Source organism: Dendrobates tinctorius, unplaced genomic scaffold (assembly GCF_039654945.1).
Source record: "Dendrobates tinctorius isolate UK_male_01 unplaced genomic scaffold, ASM3965494v1 ptg000008l, whole genome shotgun sequence".
NCBI lineage: Eukaryota > Metazoa > Chordata > Amphibia > Anura > Dendrobatidae > Dendrobates > Dendrobates tinctorius.
In genome coordinates this window covers 57,148,565-57,171,311 of record NW_027361676.1, presented here as the reverse complement: position 1 = coordinate 57,171,311, position 22,747 = coordinate 57,148,565, and the positions used below count along the sequence as shown (strand labels likewise).

The 22,747-nt window shown below is 40.2% G+C and overlaps 1 protein-coding gene across 4 annotated transcripts in view; it reads left to right on the top strand.

Moving 5' to 3' along the window:
- VEGFC (vascular endothelial growth factor C) overlaps nt 1-22,747 on the top strand; it is a 262,031-nt gene that overhangs the window by 163,424 nt on the left and 75,860 nt on the right. For all 4 annotated transcript variants that reach the window (XM_073577748.1, XM_073577761.1, XM_073577770.1 and 1 more), the window contains one exon: nt 22,000-22,198. In XM_073577748.1, the coding sequence (XP_073433849.1) occupies nt 22,000-22,198 (199 nt within the window). The remainder of the gene's footprint in view (nt 1-21,999; nt 22,199-22,747) is intronic.

The following is a 22,747-nucleotide window of genomic DNA, read 5'->3' as shown; positions in this document are numbered from 1 at the left end:
CACATTTGATCAATTTATTTATCCATCTTTTATCTATGAAATTCTAAAAAAATGCAGCACTGCAAATGTTTAGTGTCAAAGAGGTGGATCCTTTGCTAATTTTATGTAATGTTTCAACTATCTTATCTGAGGTTTTTCTTATCTATCTATATTTGACTATATAAGAGCTACTAAAACAAAAGAGGATTGCCTGAAAAATCACTTTTTTTTTACAAGACGCTGTATTAGGCTGGGGTCACACTTGCGAGAAACTCACACTAGTCTCGCGTCTCAATACTTGGCACTGCTGCCGGCGGTTCGGACCGGAACGTTCAGCTGCATAGAAACACATGCAGTCGCACACTCCGGTCCCGAGTGCCGGCTGCAGTGCCGGGTATTGAGACGCGAGACTCACGCAAGTTTCTTGCAAGTGTGACCCTGACCTTAACGTGACAGTTCAAAAGTTGTGATTGATATGGGTGTAGCCATATCAGTCACCAATCCTGGTTAATTTTTTTCTGAGTTTTTATCAAGCATGTAGACATCTCTTCTCTGATGTCTGATACCTGCAACAGTTTTTTCTAAGGTTCAGACTTTGGTTGGGGCCAGACAAACATATGAATATTCGTCTGATTTTCATCCAGAAATCTGGGAAGATTTTCTTCCACCACTGTTATCTATATGACATCCAGCTGACTGTATTTGCCATCCATGTAACATCCATGTGGCATCCATACTTAAACATCAACTTTTAAAATATACATGAACAACTAGTTTCCTAGGTTAATAGTTGCAATGTATCCATAAAAATCCGGTGCTACACAGATGTTCAATTGGGGATCAAATTAAAGATGAGCAGATCAGGAAAAATTCTAATTTCCCTGTTCATATTTTTTTCCAAAAAATGTAATCTCCCTTATTATGCTTTGGGATCTTGTTAGACTTGAGAATATAATAAAAAAATATGTAAAAAAAATGAAAAAATACTTATACTAACCTTACCTCTCTGGCCTGTCCACTGCTCACAACCACCCATCTGGTCTTTGCCATCTGATGACCCTTTATAGTTCAAAAAAATTTGGCCAGCAGCCACCATTTTGCTGAATCTGCATGAAAGAGAATTTAAAAAATAAATCAGCGTTTTGGCGAATGCAGATTTTTAGAAAACAGACTAGAATTAAATTCCACGCCCATTTATTCACTCAATTCTTGAACACCCATAGACTGAAATGGACAAGTCTCATCCAATATACAGTGGCATGTAAAAGTTTGAGAACCCCTGGTCAAAATTACTCTTATTGTGAACATTTGAACAAGTTGAAGATGAAATGATTTCTAAAAGAGCTAAAGTTAAAGATGACATACTGTATTTCCTTTGTATTTTTGGCAATATACAGTATATATATTGTGAGGCAGTGACCGGAGTCATATATGAGGGTCGCTATGTGTCCCCCAGGATGCGCTCAGAAGCGTATTAGATCCGCTGGAGTGCCTTGTGGTCACAGCAGTGTGCCTGTGAGTCACAAGGCAGAATAAAAGTAAGTTTGAACCTGGTCAAGTTATTTTTGACCAAGGAGCTTGTGCAGGAAAACCCGGTATGGGCATTTTTTTTTTTTTAAACAGACTGCAGGAAGGTAGTGGGGTCCAGTCTGTTTCCTCCAGCCCAGATCTTATAAGTGGCCTATGGCCACAGAGTGGAGAAAAAAAACCCTGCAGGAAGAGTTTGGGTGTGTCAGTTTTGGGTCTTGCAAGCAGACAGCAGTTGGTCAGCAGAGCGGAGCTAAAAGGTCTGGCACCCCCTGCATACATGGCAGTGCGGTCGCTCACAGCAACTAGCCCCGGACTGTCTTTTTGTTTTCCCGGCTGCGATCTGGAGAATACAGCGTGCTGTGCACTGTGTGAGTTTTTGGACATAAAACACGTTTTGTTTTGAACTTGCTTGGGTCTATACAGGGTATATACACTAGTTTCCTTACTATTGCGTTGATCCAGGTAGCTAGTCTGATTGCCGTATGTGGAGTCAGGAAGGATTTTTTTCCCCAATGTGATGCTTACTGTTTTCCACATAGGTTTTTTTGCCTTCCTCTGGATCAACATGTTAGGGGAAGTTAGGATAGATATGGGTTGAACTAGATGGACTTAAAGTCTTCCTTCAACCTTAATAACTATGTTACTATGTTATTGCCTCATCACTGGACAGCGTGGACACCGCTGCTTTACAAAATATATACAGTGTGTATATATATATATATATATATATATATATTCATCTTTTACACTTTAAAAATTGCCAAAAGGAAGATTGGCCAATGCAAAAGTTTGGCCCCCCTGCATGGTTAGTACCTACTAGCACCCCTTTTTGCAAGTGTCACAGCTTGTAAACACTTTTTGTAGCCAGACAAGAGTCTTTCAATTCTTGTTTGAGGGATTTTCATCCAGTTTTCCTTGGAAAACTCTTCCAGTTATGTAAGATTGGTTTTGCATGCACTGCTATTTTGAGTTTAGCCATAGATTTTCAATGATCAGATTTGGGGACTGTGAGGACCATTGTAAAATTTCAGCTTGCGCCTTTTAATCCCTTAGTGATAGAGCCAATTTGGTACTTTGGTGCCAAGTCTATTTTTACAATTCTGACCACTGTCACTTTATGAGGATATAACTCTGGATCCCACCGATTCTGAAAATGTTTTTTGTGACATATTGTGCACCATGTTAGTGGTAAAATTTCTTTGATATGACTTGTGTTTATTTATGAAAAAAATTTAAATTTAGAAAAAATTTTGAAAATTTTGCCATTTTCAAACTTTTTATTTTTCTGCCTTTAAATCAGAGAGTCATATCGCACAAAATAGTTAATAAATAACATTTCCCACATTTCTACATTACATCTGCACAATTTTGGAAATATAATTTTTTTTTAGGTAGGACGTTATTAGGGTTAAAAGTTGACCAGTGATTTCTTATTTTTCCAACAAAATTTACAAAACCATTTTTTTAGGGACCACCTAAAATGAGTTTGGGGGGTCAGTATTACAGCAAATACCTAAAAATAAAACCATCCTAAAAACTGCACCTCTCAAGGTGCGCAAAACCACATTCAAAAAGTTTGTTAACCCTTCAGGTGCTTGACGAGAACTAAAGCAAAGTGGAAGGAAAAAATGAACACTTTACTTTTTTCACGAAAAATTTACTTTGGAACCATTATTATTGGTTTTCACAAGGGAATCAGGAGAAAATGGACTACAAAATTTGTTGTGCAATTTTGACTGAGTACACCGATATGTGGGAAAAACCCACTGTTTGGGTGCATGGCAGGGCTCAGATGGGAGGGAGCACCATTTGACTTTTTGAACGCAAAATTGGCTGGAATCAGTGGTGGTGCCATGTTGCGTTTGGAGACCCCCTGATGTACTTAAACAGTGGAAACCCCCCAATTCTAACTCCAACCCTAACCTCAACACACCCCTAAACCTATTCCCAACCCTAACATAACCCTATCCACAAACCTAACACACCCCTAACCCTAATCCCAATCCTAACCGTAATCCCAACTATAACCCTAGCCCAACCCTAACTTTAGCTCAACCCTAACCCTAGCCCCAACCCTAACCTAGCCCAACCCTAACCCTAACTTTTGCCCAACCCTAACCCTAACTTTAGCTCAACTCATTTTAGCCCAAATCACTTTAGCCCAACTGTAACCCTAATGGAAAAATGGAAATAAATATATGTTTTTTAATTTATTATTTTAGCTAACTAAGGGGGTGATAAAGGAGGGTTTGATTTACAATTTTTTTTAAAATTTTGATCACTGTAATAGGATCTATCACAGTGATCAAAATGAACCAATAGGAAAAATTTCCTTTTGGTGCTGGGTGCCGGCCGGCAGATCTCGGCGGGTGCATTGCGCATACGCCGACCATTTTCTCCTGGAAGAAGATGCTGTTGGCCCGGGAGACCTCATGGGGGGTTGGAGGGACAACGGAGGTACCGGGTGGATCGGAAGACCCTATAGCTCTCTCCTCTGATGTGTGATCACACATCGGGGTTGGTAATAACTGACCTGAATCATGTTCTCTGGGGTCTCAGCTACCCCCGTTAGCTGAGACCCCAGAGAAATTCCGACTCTGGGGGGTGCTATACCCTTATTCCTTAGCACTGTTAAAAAGTGGTGCTGTGGCATAAGTACCCTTAGCTGCCGCCGTTAAAAGGCGCATCGGCAGTTGTTTAGGGGTTAAGGTAGTTTACTGTGGATTTTGACATGTGTTTAGGATCATTATCCAATTGTAGAAGCCATCCTCTTTTCACCTTTAGCTTTTTTACACATGGTGTTATGTTTGCATCAAGAATTTGTTGAAATTTCATTGAAGCCATTCTTCCCTTTAATTATGAAATGTTCCTCTTGCCATTGGCTATAACACAACCCCAAAGCTGATTGATCCACTCCCATGCTTAATGGCGAGATGTTCTTTCCTGAAATTCTTTCCTTTTTTCTTCACACATATACATGTGGTAAAAATTATTGGCACCCCTCATTTAATGACAGAAAATCTCACAATGGTCACAGAAATAACTTGAATCTGACAAAAGTAATAATAAATAAAAAATCTATGAAAATGAGCAAATGAAAGTAAGACATTGCTTTTCAACCATGCTTCCACAGAATTTTGTAAAAAAAAATAAAACTCATGAAATAGACCTGGACAGAAATGATGGTACCCTTAACTTAATATTTTGTTGCACAACCTTTTGAGGCAATCAGTGCAATCAAATGATTCCTGTAACTGTCAGTGAGACTTCTGCACCTCTCGATAGGTATTTTGGCCCATTCCTTAGCAAACTTTTCAGTTGTCTCGTGTTTGAAGGTTGCCTTTTCCAGACGGCATGTTTCAGCTCTTTCCAAAGATGCTTAATAGGATTTAGGTCAGGGCTCATAGAAGGCCACTTCAGAATAGTCCAATGTTTTCCTCTTAGCCATTCTTGGGTGTTATTAGCTGTGTGTTTTGGGTCATTATCCTGTTGCAAGACCCATGACCTGCGACTGAGGCCAAGCTTTCTGACACTGGGCAGCACGTTTCTCTCTAGAATCCCTTGATAGTTTTGAGATTTCATTGTACCCTGCACAGATTCTAGACACTCTGTGCCAGATGCAGCAAAGCATCCCCAGAACATCACAGAGCCTCCTCCATGTTTCACAGTAGGGACAGTGTTCTTTTCTTGATATGCTTCATTTTTCCATCTGTGAATATAGAGCTAATGTGCCTTGTCATCAAAAAGTTCCATTTTTGTCTCATCTGTCCATATGACATTCTCCCAGAAGCTTTGTGGCTTATCAACATGTAGTTTGGCAAATTCCAGTCTGGCTTTTTTATGATTTTTTTTTCAACAATGGTGTCCTCCTTGGTTGTCTCCCATGATGTCCACTTTGGCTCATACAACAACGGATGGTGCAATCTGACACTTATGTTCCTTGAGCTTGAATTTCACCTTTTATCGGTTTACAAGTTTTTCGGGGCTCTTTTGTTATCATTCGTATTATCCGTCTCTTTGATTTGTTATCAATTTTCCTCCTGCGGCGACCTCCAGGGAGGTTGGCTACAGTCCCATGGAGCTTAAATTTCTGAATAATATGTGGAACTGAAGTCACAAGAACATCAAGCTGCTTGGAGATGGTCTTATAACTTTTACCTTTTAACATGTTTGTCTATAATTTTCTTTCTAATCTCCCGAGACAACTCTTTCCTTTGTTTCCTCTGGTCCATGTTGAGTGTGATCTGCACCATGTCTCCAAACAGCACAGTGAGTATCTGTAGCCCTCTATACAGGCCCACTCACTGATTCCAAGATTGTAGACACCTGTGATCATCAGAGGGACGCCTACTAACACTAAACTGGGGCTAAACCTGTCACTTTAGCCTTTCCGTAGCGCCCATTAAGTGTAATGGAGAATCCCCATATAATCATAGACATCCTAAATAGTGATTTTTGTGATTATTTATCTAATCGTTTCATTCTTAGACCATAGTTTTGGTCGTCATCGCAATTACATAGATTGGTTGGTCCTCAATCTGGATTACTAGATCAGTTTATGTGCCGATAGATATACAATACATTATCAATCATAAGATAAACCATTACATTGATATTTTAAGAACAAGACATGACATTTTTCAAAATGCTCAAAAGTAATGTCATCTATGCCAGATGAGCGGATGTGTCACATTCAGAACGCTTGCAAGGTATCTAACAGGTTATCAGTATATTATTACTCATGTCAAAAATGAGAACTTTATGTATTCCCAAATTTATCAGTTCATTCAAAGACCTAAATGTCTGTGGGAGGAAACATGCTAAATCATTTCAAAATGATTTCTTTTCTGATGAGTGAAACAAATGTGGTTACATCTTGTGTGACTAAACCAATATGCAATTGGATGAAAAATTCTCTTTTGCTATAAAAAAAATCCTGTAAGAATTTCCTGTGGGAGGATGTGGTTCATTGCTGAACTCCTTAGTAATTTGCTTGTAAGTACAGTAAATGAACACAAGGGATGCATGACACACCAGCCTTACTGCAAGTCATAAAAGTAAGGAACTGTAGAGGTGACCGAATGTAAATTCCTACATTCACACAACTTTTAGTGACCTTGTTAAAACTTCATGTTAGATATTGTTATTCCTAGCTTATGTTTCTCAAATACTTCTCAGGGTTGTTCATCAACCATGTAATGATCTGGTAACCCAGTACTGGTGTGAGATAAGGATGTGGATATAGTGTGTTGAGGTGAACTCAAACAATGCTTTGCATTAAAAGGGCTGTCCAGACTGAGTCAGTGAATCTAATTCATCATTTTCAAGGGGTTTTAAGTCACTTTCGTTTTCTGTCAGGTGGTATCAGTTGTTGTTTTTTTTTTTTTTTAATTCTTCAATTTGGTGCTTTCATTCATGAATTTGATGCAAAATCAAAAATGTTTTTTTTGTCCTGAACTGTTTTCACAACTTCAAATCTCAAAAAGACCCTGGTTTCACAAAACAGCGCCAAAATACTCGTGTACTCAAAATCGACCAGGGAGACTGGAGTGGATTTGCACCAAATTTAGCCACTTTTTAAAAGTGGCAATTGATGAATCATGTGAAAGCATCTGGAATTGCTAGACTCCGCTCATAAAGCGGAAAAAAGGCAAGTGCATCTAAAATACTGTAGACTTCAAAAAAGCCTGAAATAGTGATTAGATACTTCATCCCCAGTGTTTCCTATTTGATGTAAATGCTGCAGCCCCAATATCTCCTATATGATGTACATGCTCCTGCCCCAGTGTCTCCTATGTGCTATATATGCTGCAGCCCCAGTGTCTACTATATGATGTATATGCTCCATCTCCAGTGTTGAGGTATATTCTCTAGCCCTAATGTCTCCTATGTGATGTGTATGCCCCAGCCCCAGTGTATCTTATGTGATGTTTATGGTAGAGCCCAGTGTCTCCTATATGATATATATGCTCCAGCCTCAGTGTCTCCCATGTGATGTATATTTTCTAGCCCTAATGTCACCTATGTGATGTGTAGGCTGCAGCCCCAGCGCATCCTATGTGATGTATATGCCAAAGCCCAGTGTCTCCTTCTCCTATCTGATGTATATGCTCCAACCTCGGTGTCTCCCACGTGATGTATATTCTAAAAACATATTAAGGATAAACAACCCATAAGAATGGAAATTGATGACATAGGATACATACATAAGTAACAATATATAATATGGGATTAACTTGATAGGATCAATGGGGACAATCGCATATTACATATAAATATCCACCAGAAAAAGAAGCGATCGAAAAAGTCCAAGAGACTCAGTATTGGAAAAGATAATATAAACACTTTATTGAAATGTGAACAGGGACAAGGAAAAAGGAGGAAACGGAGTCAAGATTGACCATAGCAGCACAAAGGCAAACACCTGGGGCATACATGGGATGAAGGGAATGAAAAGGGATAAGGCATAACCAAAGCAATATTGCAATATAGTAATAGATGATACATTGCGCCAATCCCGAATGGTAAAAAATGCCCAAACAGGTTATGTTGATATAGACATTATCATTATGTATAAATAGACAATGGTAAAACTTTACCTGTTGGGACAGCATGTAGAGGTCCACCCATGTACATACATGGGGGTACATACATGGGTAGACCTCTACATGCTGTCCCAACAGGTAAAGTTTTACCATTGTCTATTTATACATAATGATAATGTCTAAATCAACATAACCTGTTTGGGCATTTTTTACCATTCGGGATTGGTGCAATGTATCATCTATTACTATATTGCAATATTGCTTTGGTTATGCCTTATCCCTTTTCAGTCCCTTCATCCCATGTATGCCCCAGGTGTTTGCCTTTGTGCTGCTATGGTCAATCTTGACTCAATTTCCCCCTTTTTCCTTGTCCCTGTTCACATTTCAATAAAGTGTTTATATTATCTTTTCCAATACTGAGTCTCTAGGACTTTTTCGATCGCTTCTTTTTCTGGTGGATATTGTGATGTATATTCTGTAGCCCTAATGTCACCTATGTGATGTGTATGCCCCAGTGTATCCTATGTGATGTATATGCTAGAGCCCAGTGTCTCCTATGTGATGTGTATGCTTCGGCCTCAGTGTCTCCTATGTAATGTATATGGTCCAGCCTGTGTATCTGATGTGATTTTAATACTGCAGATGTCATATTGCTTGTGTTCTATAAATGTTATGTGAGCAGTGATTAATTTCCCTTTGTGAGGAAATATTCAGTTATTTACAAAAGTTATCATCACAAAGAGTTCACTGCACACAAGACTGATGCAAACCTGGAGAAGCAGTTGCAATCAATACACCTATCTTCACACGTCTCACCAAAAAGAAGTAGTTCCATCACATTACTGGTGAGTTAATTAATTGTTTAACCAAATATAGCAGGTAATGTTCAAGTTGCTAAGTTTTTGCGGCACCCGAATGATTATATGAATATCAACATGGCCCTTGGTCAGAAAAAAGGTTCACGACCCCTGACCTATTAATGTCCTTTAGCTTTTCTTATCTGTTTCAACTCCCTTCACAAATTTGTTGTCTGAAATTTCAATTTGAACACCTGCTTTATATAATCCATGTGATATCTGTTAATATTATGGTTATTAAATAGTAAGAATTTTATTGATATAGCGCCAACATATTCCAAAGCACTTTACAATTACACTTTACAATTTGTCTATGTTATACATACTAGCTATTGATAACAGGAAAATGGACATTACTTCAACATTACAACAGTTCAACTTTTTTTCGTCTCTGAAAGAAAGAAAAACATTTCATTACAGCATAAAAACCTCATGCAGTCTGTGAAACACACTGGTGGTGGTGGTCAGGGCCGCCATCAGGGCATTACTGCCCATACTGGTGTATGCCTCAGATTGGTCCCCCCTATGCGCACCAGGCCCTAGGGGCAGGAGGATCCTGCCAGTTCAGTAGCTAAAAGTGCGTCCTCTGACCCACGTTCAGTTGAAATCCGCCACCCAATCACAGGCCAATAGCTGACACTGGTGCACACATCGCTGGCGTATGACATCACTGTCATGCGCCAGCAAGTCCGCTGCTCAAATGGATGGGGCGTCAACGCCACTGGACTGCGACCAGGTAAGGAGAAAGGTTTTTTTCTTTTTACTGAAAGCGGCAAGCTGCAATATATAGACTAATGGGGCCGGATCATGGAACACATGGGTGTCCATATTTATTTTGTCACTGCCCCAAAAATGCACTGATGGCAACCATGACAAAAGAAAATTTTTGCAAGCATATTATGGTAGTTTTTATATGATATACGCAACTTATAAAAGAGCCTTTTTATTATTCTGCTATTTCTGCCAATATTATTTAATTCATATTTTATCAAATTGTAAATATGATTTGATTCGGCCTGTGTGGTAATGTGAGAAAAACAGCTATTTTCTGGTATTTATACTGTAAGTTAGTATTACGCTTGAGTACAACTTTTTCACAATCTTAAAGAATTCATATCCAAGAATTATTATTACATGCATTATGTTACAGCTAACCGTAAAGGAACAAATTAGTGCAGAAAATTTTTGCACACATTAAACTTTTGCAAGCTTTTCCTAAGAAAATATTAGTTTTAGGAATTTGAAAGGTTTTGAGGAGCTAAGTCAATTATTATTCTTCATCTTTCTTAATGGAGAAAAGGACATTCAGTTATTAAGCCAGAAACCAAGTATATTCTGTATTTGTTAAATAAGATTGTTTAGTCTAGCTAAACAGGGTTGTCGTCCATCACATCTAGCCACCGGCAAAGGGTACAGATGTTTGTCGGAGGTGCCAGGTGTCACAGCCCCACCAATCTGATATCGATGACCTATCCTAAGGATAGGCCAACAGGACTGGACAACCTCTTTGAAGTGATACCTCTCTAATGATACAGTTAATCATGGTAATGGTACCACATGTAGAATAATAGGTGTGAATGTTTTCACTGTAGTTTTTTTCTGGGTTGATTGCACTCATGATTTTGGTTTTTAAATATGACTGTGTGATAGAAGGACTTCAAGAAGTTAGACTGACTCTCAGGAAATCATGGTCTCTTGTGAGCAAATTCTCTGGGGAGTGGACTATATCAGCTCTAGAAAAACAGAGGATACTAGATAAAAAAGTGTAGAAAACTTCGCAGTGATTTCTATAGCTGATGGCCGACAGAGTAGAGTATTGTTTAAATAATTTTTACCCAGAAATGTGCTCAAACTAATTGTCAATCCTTCTTGGTTATACAGGGTGCAGGTAAGTCACTGAGCTAATTAGGATGATCCCCCATGTTTTAGCTAGCTGTCTTACACTCAGAGCCATGATCGAAGTAATTTTGGATTTTTTTTTCTAAAAACTATGGTTCTACTATCTGTCATTCAGAAGCCGTGTTTTTCAGTACGTGTGGCATCTGTCTTTTTCACGGATACCACATGTGCACATTATAACCTTTGCTACTATGCACATCTGTGTTTTTTCAAGGACTATGTATCCGTGCAAAACATACAGATATGTCCATTTTTTCTGTCAGCCAATACAAGTTTATGGGTCCTTAAAGTGGTTGTCTGGTCTAAATTCGAAAAGTCTGCAATCATTTGTATTGAGCAAGGCTGCGCCGCGACTCATGATGTGGCTGTCCAATGGGTGGGAATGACTAGCGGGTGCGGCCTCACTAAATACAAGTGTATGGAGCGAGGCCGCCCTCACTGGATGGACTTTGGCCATGAGTATGTATAATTCATACATACTCTCCGTCCCCAGCTCAGAAACCGGTGAATCCTCACAACACACAGTGCGATCGCTGGGGGGATTCATAAGTCTCCAGTCTCATGACTGCAAACTTATTGATTTGGACTGGACAACCCCTTTAACATTGCAAAGCAGAGGAGAAGCATTGTAATTTCTTTCTTTCTGTGTCCACACCGGAAAAACAATGATGACACACTGATGGTAAAAACGAACACACCTGCCAAACACTGATGTCACTGATGGAAAACACTTTTGACACCGGTACCATTTTTTCACATAAATGTTTTATATGAATATGTAAAGGAAGCCTAAGGTTGGTTTCACACTTGCGTTTTTTTGCGCTGTTTTTTAGCGCAAAAAAAGCATGCGTTTTTTTCCCTATCTTTTACATGGGTGCGCATAGGTGCGCATACTCATGCGTTTGTACGCGTTTGTATGCGCATGCGATTTTTTGTAGTGTGCGCTCGGGCGCACAAAATGCATCCTGTTGCATTTTTTGTGCGTCCGACTCGCCCCAAAAAACCGCATGCGCACGCAATGTGTTTTTTTTACAGCAAACACCCATTATAGTCTATGGGTGCGCATACGTGCGCATGGTAATGCGCACGTATGCACAAAAAAAGCGGGTTTTTTTTAAACGCACCAAAAACTCGCAAAAAACGAACACAAACGCATGATGCGTTTTTTATGTGCGTTTGCACTGCACACGGTGCACAGCGCAAAAAAACGCAAGTGTGAAAGTAGCCTAAAACAGAATTTTTTTTTACAAATATCATTAATGCAAATGAATAAGGTAATTGGAGTTGCACTCTAAAAGTGATTAGAAATTCCACAAGTAAAATAAAAAATCAGGTAGGTATTTTGCTCATAATGTGCAATTAGTAACATCAGGTTATTAGTTGTGTACAGATTATACCCATGACAAAGGATAATTTCTTTCTTTCTTGTTAATATTCTGTCGTCTGCTGTTTTCCCCGTGGAGTTTAGGTTTCGCTTGCCAGTTATCCCCTGTTGTGCCTCTGTTAGGAATTATTTTAGGACAACATTTTTGGTTCTGTTTTCCAACTTGCTGTAGAAAGTTTTATTTTTAGAAAACGCCTCCTTGATTTTGCATAACAATAACTGTTACTTTCATTATTTATATGTGCAAGCCACAAAAGTCAGCAGTTCTGGAACACACATGGTTTGCATTCTCTGCCACATTACAAAACATAAACTAATCTGATCCACATTAAATCCCACTTAGTTAAGTGTCGGTGGTCAGATCTATCTCAAGTAATGAATGCTAAGTGCTCATTAGGAAATGAATGCTTAGTGCTTGCAGACTGTGGGCTAGCATTTCTCCAACTTCATTTGCTCTATGCCCAAAGGTAAATAGCTGAACACTTAACACAATTAAAATCTTACTTTTATCACTAACCAGACATTTAGAAATAACATTACAGTCAAAAAGTATTTATGCCTTGATGCAATTAGTGTCCATACATGAATACAGCACTGGGACAATTAAAAGAATACTTCAAAATATTATAGTCATAGATTGGGTCACCCCAGGACATATAATGCAGCTTATCATTTTCTTAAAGGGGTGAGTCACTTATTAATGGCCTATCCATTGTAGAAGCTATCAATATCTAATTGGTGGGGTTTGACTCCTGGCTTCCCCGCCAATCAGCTGTTAGAGGCACCAGACGGAGGTTCACAATGCTGCCGAAAAACACAACAGCTCTGTCATTTCTATAGTGGTCATGGCCATATCCTGCAGATCTACCATATTTCTAGATTCAAGTCTGTAGTACCGGGGCCGAGGCTACTATGGTTTTGACAGAGCTCCTTTGCATCCTAGAATTTCCAGCCGCCGCCGGTAAAAGCTAATTGGGTGGGTTGCAAGGAGTTGAATCCTCACCGATCTGATATTGATGGCCTAAACCAAGGCCTTCAATAATCAAGTAGTGACCAAACTCTTTAAAGCGAACCTGTCAGCTGTTTTGGCCATTATAAGATGCGGCCACTGCCTTTCAGGGCTTATCTACAGCATTCTATAATGCTGTAGATAAGCCCCCGATCCGACCTGCAAGATAAGAAGATAAACTTTTATTATACTCACTGGGGGGTGCCAGTGCGGTCTGGTCCGATGGGTGTCGCAGGTCCGGGTCCCCGGCATCGTGCTCCTGCGCAGGTGCAATGATCTGCCCTGTTGAGGGCAGAGCAAAGTACTGCAGTGTGCAACCGGGCAGAGAAATACACCTGCGCAGGAGCGTGATGCCGGGGAGCCATGAATCCAGCAGGAGGGCGGCATCGCAAGAAGATGGGAGGTGCCAGATCTGGAACTGCAACACCCAGAGGACCGGACCGCACTGGACCACCCCCCCGGGTCAGTATAATAAAACTTATTTTTATTATCTTTCAGGTCGGATTGGGAGCTTATCTACAGCATTATAGAATGCTGTAGATAAACCCTGAAAGGTAGTGGCCGTATCTTATATCGACCAAAACAGCTGACAGGTTCCCTTTAATGGTTAAAAGCTCTGTCTTCTCCATTCTTACCCCAATGCTATAACTGCTCACAGCTATAGCATCTTTTTAGCCAAAGTCCAGTGAAAACTAAACTACAATTCTAGTGAATGTCCACTTAGAAAGTGAAAATCTGGCTTTGCTATTTAATTACAGAACGTTCAAATAAAAGTATTTATGAACATATTTTCAATATATTATAATATTTTTATCACTTAAAGAGATTTGCAAAATTTACGACAGCTTAACATCAGCCATACTGGCATTATGTAGTACCTAAATAATAGCAACACAAACACTCAAGATAACAGTTTCATACAGTGCATAAATTAAAGAAAAGGAACTATATACTAATACTGTCCGACTCTGCGGGGGGTAGGGGTTGCCATCATACAGGTGTCTGAAGGGGCCCAAAGGTCTTAAAAAGACATCTGTAATGTAAATTATACAACACACGGTAGGTGGGGGGTCTTCGTACAGGTTTTTCATTGCGTCCATAAAGCTTTAGGTTACACATCTGTGCTAGACAGTAGACTGACAAATTAACAATTGACAATATTTAAGATGTGATACTTGTTTGAGTCTTGTCATGTCACTTAAAAGGTATCACATGGAAATAATCCTTAATTTTATCTCTGTATCTCACTGGTTTACAGGCCTTTAAGCTGCTCTTAGTTCACATTTACCAGAATTTCACAATAGATTGGCCAGCAGATTAGCATATAGACAAACCCCAGTGTACCTGGAGCTAATCCATGAGTTTTACTGCACAATTCTATAGCACTAATTAAAGTGGATGTATAGTGGAGATATGTGTGGGTCTGACCTCTGGAACCAGCACCGATCACTAGCATGGCGCTCCTTTATCCTTATTAGAATACAGCTGCAGTGCACATGCTCGACCACCGATCTATTCAGAAGAAGAAACTATAGATTAGTTATTAGAAAAAACTTTTTGACAGTGAGGGTGATCAGTGAGTGGAACAGGTGTAACAGGCTGCCACAAGAGGTGGTGAGTTCTCCTTCAATAGTCTTCAGACAGAGGCTGGACAGACATATGTTTGAGATGGTTTAGTGAATCGCATTAAGCAGGGGGTTGGACACGATCACCCTGGAGGTCCTATCCGACTCTAACATTCTAGGATTCTATGATTTCCTATGGGGCTGACAAGTGCTGTACTCGGCTGTTTTTTGCAGCCCCATAGAGAATGAATGGCATGCACGCTGCTGCTCCATTTTTTAGGGATAAACGTGCCCCATTCTGCTGATTAGTGCTGGTCCAAGTGGTCGGACCTTACTGATCTATCAGTTATCACCTATCCTATAAACAAGTGATAAATTACTTTCATCAGACAATCCCTGTAAGAATAAAATAATACAAAAAATAATGAGTTAATATTAAATAATGAAATTCATTGTGTGGTTACAGATATTTTCCTGAGCATGTGTCTGGATATTGGCAGATTTGGTCTGGATTTCGGTACATATTCCAACAATTAGGCTCTTTCATCCTTCTTCATTCTTCTGTTTTACTCTGCAATAGGAGCTGAATAATGAAAATGAAGGTAGCACCTAATGTGTCAGATGACAAAATAGGCACCTGATGATTCCTGTTGACCATAATGGGTCCGTCTGGTTTCTGTCATTGTGTCCATCTTTTTACCAGAAAAAATAACCTAGTATGCCAGCAGAGTAGACTGAACCGAAGCCTAAACTGCTCTTTCTATTAAATACATCCACAATCTAAACATCTGTACGTCACAGAGTCATGCTATATCTTCAAACCTGTTGTAGACACCTAAGGATATTATCGGTCTACCACAGAAGTCTATAGGAGAAAGGGATAATCCTTAAATCTCTGACCATAGAATAAGGAATTTGTGGCATCAGGTTTTATCCCCTGTGATAAGTAGTATTTTGGTTATCTTATACTTGACCTTTGCACTATGAAGGTCAAATATGTCTTAAGGTGACCAGTAGGGCATCGATAAGTAAAATGTCAATGTCAGCATGTTTGGATTTCTTGTCATGATTAAAATACTTTTTAATTACACAGGGAAACATTTGGATTTCATGTGCAAGGAACAGCGTGTAGTCAACAAGTCGAGCACATGGAGATAAGTGCCCAGAGACATGCTTATAATTCCTGATGATATAATGTTAGCATTTGCATATGTAAGGTACTGAGAGAAATATTAGTCCTGATTTTAGAATATTTTAAGTAGCAGTGATTGAACATTTCACAGCTTGCTCTTCATGTAGCGGTGGCATTACTGAACCTGACAGACGCTATTACACAGTGTCAACATCCGTCCAGCGTGTCGTGGACCACTGCCAGGAAGCTAAGCATTTTAACCTTACAGTACTTGTTGAGAGGTCATCAAGAAGAAAAGTGAGACTGCAGCTATTGAAACAAATAGCATCTACATCAGGATGTCAGATTTTTTTCTTTCTCCAAGCAAATTCATTTTTCAGAATCTAAGTTCTGGGTTTAAACGTCCAGCTCAATTTGTTGGGACATTACATCTGGAACCTACCAACAACCATGCTAATTTTACAGTGAATAGCACACTGTGTAACTTTTTATTTTTTTGGCATCTCCTCTCCTTATGTTTAACACATTTTGGCATAGTCTGAATATGCACCAACAATATAAGGAGAATTAATTCCAGCATGTGTGGTAAACGCGCAAAGCCAACATCTCAGTCTTTTCTGGAGATCCAGCCCTTTGTGTGCAGAGACGTGACTAAACTGAGATTTCATGCAGACATTTCCAATCCTCTCTGGAATAAACTCTCCAAATGACTGTGCACTTCTGAGATGAGGCAACCACATGAAGACACATACTGGTAGCGCAAATGTCAAGAACTAGCAAGAGTGTATTGCGGGATATCCCAATCATCTCTGTCCTAAGTATCCTACAGAGTGTTCATGTTCTTTTATTAGACTATCCTCTACGGTGAGTTTGGTTGCGGGAGCTTTACTATTGCAGCCAGAAGGAAAATTCAAGTTAGATCTGCCATGACTTCTATCTGATGGCATTGAATCATATTCTTCTATGGTTTGATTCATTATTTTCCTGTAAAAAAAATGTTTTCATTCTGCCACGGCACATGAAAGCCTGAGAAAGCTACATATGCTCGAGCTCAGCGATTTCCCTTCTGTCCTAGTCTGTCTGTGAATAGGATAGACCAGGAGGCAGATCCATGTTATGGTATACCTTATATATCAGTGGGGCCGCTATAGAAGGTGCAGAGAACCGCAGAGCACAGCAGTGCTGTGGTTGTGCTCAGTGGTGTGAGGCATGATGACTTATCGTGATCACTGATAGCAATACAGATTTAATTCAAGGTTCAATCACAGGAAAACTGGCTGATTATCGTGAATACAGTTGTGGCCAAAAGTATTGACACCCCTGCAATTTTGTCAGATAACACTCAGTTTCTTCCTGAAAATGATTGCAAACACAAATTCTTTGGTATTATTAACTTCATTTAATTTGTCTTAAATGAAAAAACACAAAAAGAATTGTCCTAAAGCCAAATTGGATATAATTCCACACAAAACATAAAAAAGAGGGTGGACAAAAGTATTGGCACTGGTTGAAAAATCGTGTGATGCTTCTCTAATTTGTGTAATTAACAGCACCTGTAACTTACCTGTGGCACCTAACAGGTGTTGGCAATAACTAAATCACACTTGCAGCCAGTTGACATGGATTAAAATTGACTCAACCTATGTCCTTGTGTGTACCACATTGAGCATGGAGAAAAGAAAGAAGACCAAAGAACTGTCTGAGGACTTGAGAAACCAAATTGTGAGGAAGCATGAGCAATCTCAAGGCTACAAGTCCATCTCCAAAGACCTGAATGTTCCTGTGTCTACCGTGCGCAGTGTCATCAAGAAGTTTAAAGCCCATGGCACTGTGGCTAACCTCCCTAGATGTGGACGGAAAAGGAAAATTGACAAGAGGTTTCAACACAAGATTGTGCGGATGTTGAATAAAGAACCTCGACTAACATCCAAACAAGTTCAAGCTGCCTTGCAGTCCGAGGGTACAACAGTGTCAACCCGTACTATCCGCCGGCGTCTGAATGAAAAGGGACTGTAAGGTAGGAGACCCAGGAAGACCCCACTTCTTACCCCAAGACATAAAAAAGGCAGGCTGGAGTTTGCCAAAACTTACCTGAAAAAGCCTAAAACGTTTTGGAAGAATGTTCTCTGGTCAGATGAGACAACAGTAGAGCTTTTTGGGCAAAGGCATTAACATAGAGTTTACACGAGAAAAAAAGAGTCATTCAAAGAAAAAAACACGGTCCCTACAGTCAAACATGGCGGAGGTTCCCTGATGTTTTGGGGTTGCTTTGCTGCCTCTGGCACTGGACTGCTTGACTGTGTGCATGGTATTATGAAGTCTGAAGACTACCAACAAATTTTGCAGCATAATGTAGGGCCCAGTGTGAGAAAGCTGGGTCTCCCTCAGAGGTCATGGGTCTTCCAGCAGGACAATGACCCAAAACACACTTCAAAAAGCACTAGAAAATAGTTTGAGAGAAAGCACTGGAGACTCCTAAGGTGGCCAACAATGAGTCCAGACCTGAATCCCATAGAACACCTGTGGAGAGATCTAAAAATGGCAGTTTGGAGAAGGCAACCTTCTAATATCAGGGACCTGGAGCTGTTTGCCAAAGAAGAATGGTCTAAAATTCCAGCAGAGCATTGTAAGAAACTCATTGATTGTTACCGGAAACGGTTGGTCGCAGTTATTTTGGTTAAAGGTTGTGCAACCAAGTATTAGGCTGAGGGTGGCAATAATTTTGTCTGGCCCATTTTTGGAGTTTTGTGTGAAATGATCAATGTTTTGCTTTTTGCTTCATTCTCTTTTGTGTTTTTTCATTTAAGACAAATTAAATGAAGATAATAATACCAAAGAATTTGTGTTTGCAATCATTTTCAGGAAGAAACTGAGTATTATCTGACAAAATTGCAGGGGTGTCAATACTTTTGGCCACAACTGTAAGTGTTCAAAGCCTTTTCATGATAAGGTGTTAACAGTCTGTCAATCACCTGACAAATGAGAAAAACACTTATTCATGGGGTGTAATGATTTTTAGGCAAGGTAAAATATCATCTTTCTCATCAGCACATTTTGTGCTGCCAATAACAACGACAACCTTTGCACATGGAAAAATCCTTTAGTGATCATTATGTGTGTGATGCGCCTCAGAGGCTATGGGGGGTACTCGGTGACGGGCCCATTGACTTCAATGGGAAATGTCACAGTGGCAGTGACCCGGTCCGTGGCCTCAGGCGGTCATGTAAAAGGGGTTGAATTGAATGGGGATAGAGTTTATGAAGTGATTCATGACGCCACCTGTGGTTTCTGGTCAGATTGACCAGCGCTGCAGTGTTGCTTCTCTGGGACAGATGTTGGGTGCAGCTGAGATGTTGAAGCCCTCCACAGGTAGAGCTGTAGTCCCAGAGCAGTTGAAAAGAGTTAGTAGATGGTAAGATGTTGTGGAGTGGAGGATGTAGCAGAGCCGGGTGAGAGGCGCAGGAAGAAAGTGGAGGACACAATGGCATGTAGTTCAATGGGCTTTACTCACAGTTCTGGCATGCACAGAGGCCCGCTTCGGTGCTGTGTCCTCCAGGTGAGGGGTCCAGCCAACTTCCAGATAAGATGAAGTGCACCTTTCCAGCCTTTCCTGTCAGTGTGTTCCTTTCCTGGCCGTCTCCAAACTATACGCTGCTTAAACTCGTTCTTCCACTCCAGCGCTTCACAATTATCGTTCTGGGCCAGCCGCTGCGAATCCTGTTCAGACAGCGCCTCACCATTTCTGTGACTCTATATAGCTGCCTTTCCAGTCGGACTAACTGTGGTAGGGGCGATGGTCCATAAAGTAACCAAAGCTGTCGGCTTGCTAGTGGCACCCAAAGGAATGCGATCTAGGCTAAGGGTCGTTCCTTTTGTGACCAGTCCAGTTCCTTCCTCCACCTGACGGCGGTTAGCGTGGAACGGACCCATGGGATAACTTTCCATCCGTGTCCCTCGAAGAACCGATCTTCCCTGTGAAGAATCTCCTGTTTTAGTCCAAACGTCTGGCAACTCAAGTCTGGAGCTGCTCCAGACACGTCCTTCACCTTCCCTCCCTCTGAGGGGACTCCACCTACTTCTGCCTAGATTCTCCCTCTTAAACTGTGCTCTGCCCACCTCCCAGCACTCTTTGTGTTCCAAACAGGGAGCCATAAAGGGTGCTCTGCTACACTACTGGTGTGTGTGGGGTGTGGGTGTTGGAGTCTGGTCGGGTGCACCCACCTTACCTGGTCGTGGGGTACCACACCTCTGGGTGAGGTGCAGTACCTCTGTGGCGACTGGACCCTCAGGGGCGCCACATGTGCATATTATTATGCGGGCTGCCTGCCTGACCAGGCTATTAAACAACCACTGGTCAGCTGTTACTTAACACCCCAAGTTGGTGGCGTAAACCCACCCTAGCACTGTACTGTTGTGTATTTCAGGGAATTTGTAGTGAGCATTTAGTAAAGGACATTGTGAAATATTTATATAGGTTGAGAAAAATCACTGATGTCCCACATTTGCTGTAGCAAACAGTCATAATCTACATTTCAACTTTTAGGCTTGGCTGAACTGCAACTTTGGCCACAACACAAGTTGCACAGCCAAAAATTTCCATCTGCCGCTGCTACAACTTTTTTCTCTCTTCATGCAATTCACAAGGTAATGCAACAAGCAAATCTCAGAAAATTGACTTTTTGTGACTTGCTTACATCTTGCGGGTAAAGGTGCGACCCCCATTACTGTTATATGTTGTAGCTGCACCATACAGCAATTTTTGCCCATGACTTGTGTCGTGGCTACATAGCCACAAGGCCACAAGTGTCACATGGCACAGATTGCTCTGTCGCATTGCGCCATCACAGATAATGATTCTATATGGTGTCATATTGTGACTTGGAACCAAATGTTTACAAATTTGCTTTATTTTCTGTGTTTAGTCGCAAATCATATACAAGTCACTTGCCACAGACTTCAGTGTAAGTCATTTGTGACTGCGATTTGTCGGTGATTGGCTGTCATGTTAGGCAAAAATGTAGCTGTAAAATAGCCACATGTCAACATGTTGCATTAATATCTTTAGTCGCGAAACTTATATGCAGAAATACCAATTTTCTACTATAATACTTATCTAAAACACTTTGATCAAAAACAGGACCATGTGTTCTTCACTTTGTGTGTATGAGCTTTCAAAAATAAGGCTAAAAGTTATTACAGTATATAGAATATGTACAGCTCTGGCAAAAATTAAGAGACCACTTCCAAATGTTTAGTTTGTCTGATTTTTCTCTTTATAGGTATATTTTTGAGTAAAATGTAAATTGTTCTTTTAGTCTACAAACTTCTGACAACATGTCTCCAAATTTCCAAGCAATAAATTTTGTATTTTTTTTTTCTGAAAAGGAGAAATGGTGAAAATTAACAAAGCAAAAATAAAACAGTGCTTTCAGACCTAAAATATTGCAAAGAAAACAAGTTCATAATCATTTAGAAACAACAATACTAATTTTGTAACTTAGGAAGAGTTCAGAAATCAATAATTTGTGGAATAACCATGATTTTTAAAAACAGCTTTCATGTGTACTGGCATGCTTGCCACCAGTCTTTCACACTGCTTCTGGTGCAAAAATGTAAGCAGTTTTGTTTGATGCCTTGTGACTATCCATCTTCCTCTTGATTACATCCCAGAGGTTTTCAATGGGGTTCAGCTCTGAGGAATGGGCTGCCCATGACAGGGATTTGATGTGGTGGTCTCTTAATTTTTGCCAGAGCTATATAATCCCTGCTATATAAACTTTATTTTCATCATTTCCAAGAACTCCTTAATGTGGTCATATGAGGCAGAACCTCCTTTTCTTCTATTTTTTATTGGTGATCAGCTGATTGAGCAGGATCATCAGCTGACACTGCTATTTCCGACCCCACATTTTTCTCTTTTACCCACTACTGTGCTATATAATACATCTCCAGGCCAAACCTTCCAGAGCAGGACATCGTTTAGATCTTTGCTGATCATCCAAAACACATTCAACCATTCATCAGATCCCCACCATCATTTATGATAGCACACCACTTCCGTGATACAAAATAACTTAGTTTTGTCGTTTCTCTTTACAGGATCATCCAGACAAAGAGCTGGAAGAGCAACTCCGATCTGTATCCAGTGTGGATGAACTAATGACATTACTCTACCCTGAATCCTGGAAAATGTTCAAGTGTCAGTTAAGACAAGGACAGTCCAGCTTTGACACCAGGAGAGATGGCAATCTTAAATTTGCAGCTGCACATTCCAATTACAATGCTGAAATCTGGAAAAGTGAGTGAACCCAAAACTCCGTTTCACCCATTTTGTCAGGCAGTTTCTGATTAGAGGACAAATAATCATTCCAAAATCCAAAAATTGAGCCATTATATGAAAATTACTGTTACATTAAAATAAAATATTTTTGAAGCCAATCTAAAATACTAATATGTTTGTATTAGTTGACTATTCAGTTCTTTAAAGCTGCATTACCGTCTGGAAGCAGAAAATACAATGTACAAATTAGAAAATTACATGCTGAGATATTTTTCATTCGTGCCTGTTTTAGGATTTAAATTCCCTTCAGTATGTTGTCTGATCTCCATGGAAAATGCTCCTCACTGCAGGAACCCCTATGAACTTGGCTCTGCTTGCCTCTACCTCGCCATGCATACACCGGATGGTGGAAGGCTCATGAATGTATGTGCATTATTCCACTGACTGCCGAGGAGATTGTGACAGCATCCTGACTGACTTACTAGTAATAAAGAGCAGAATTGTCAAATATATATATGGGAAAAAGGAAACACTGCAATGAAGGTAGAAGGTCTATACTGTCCTTGA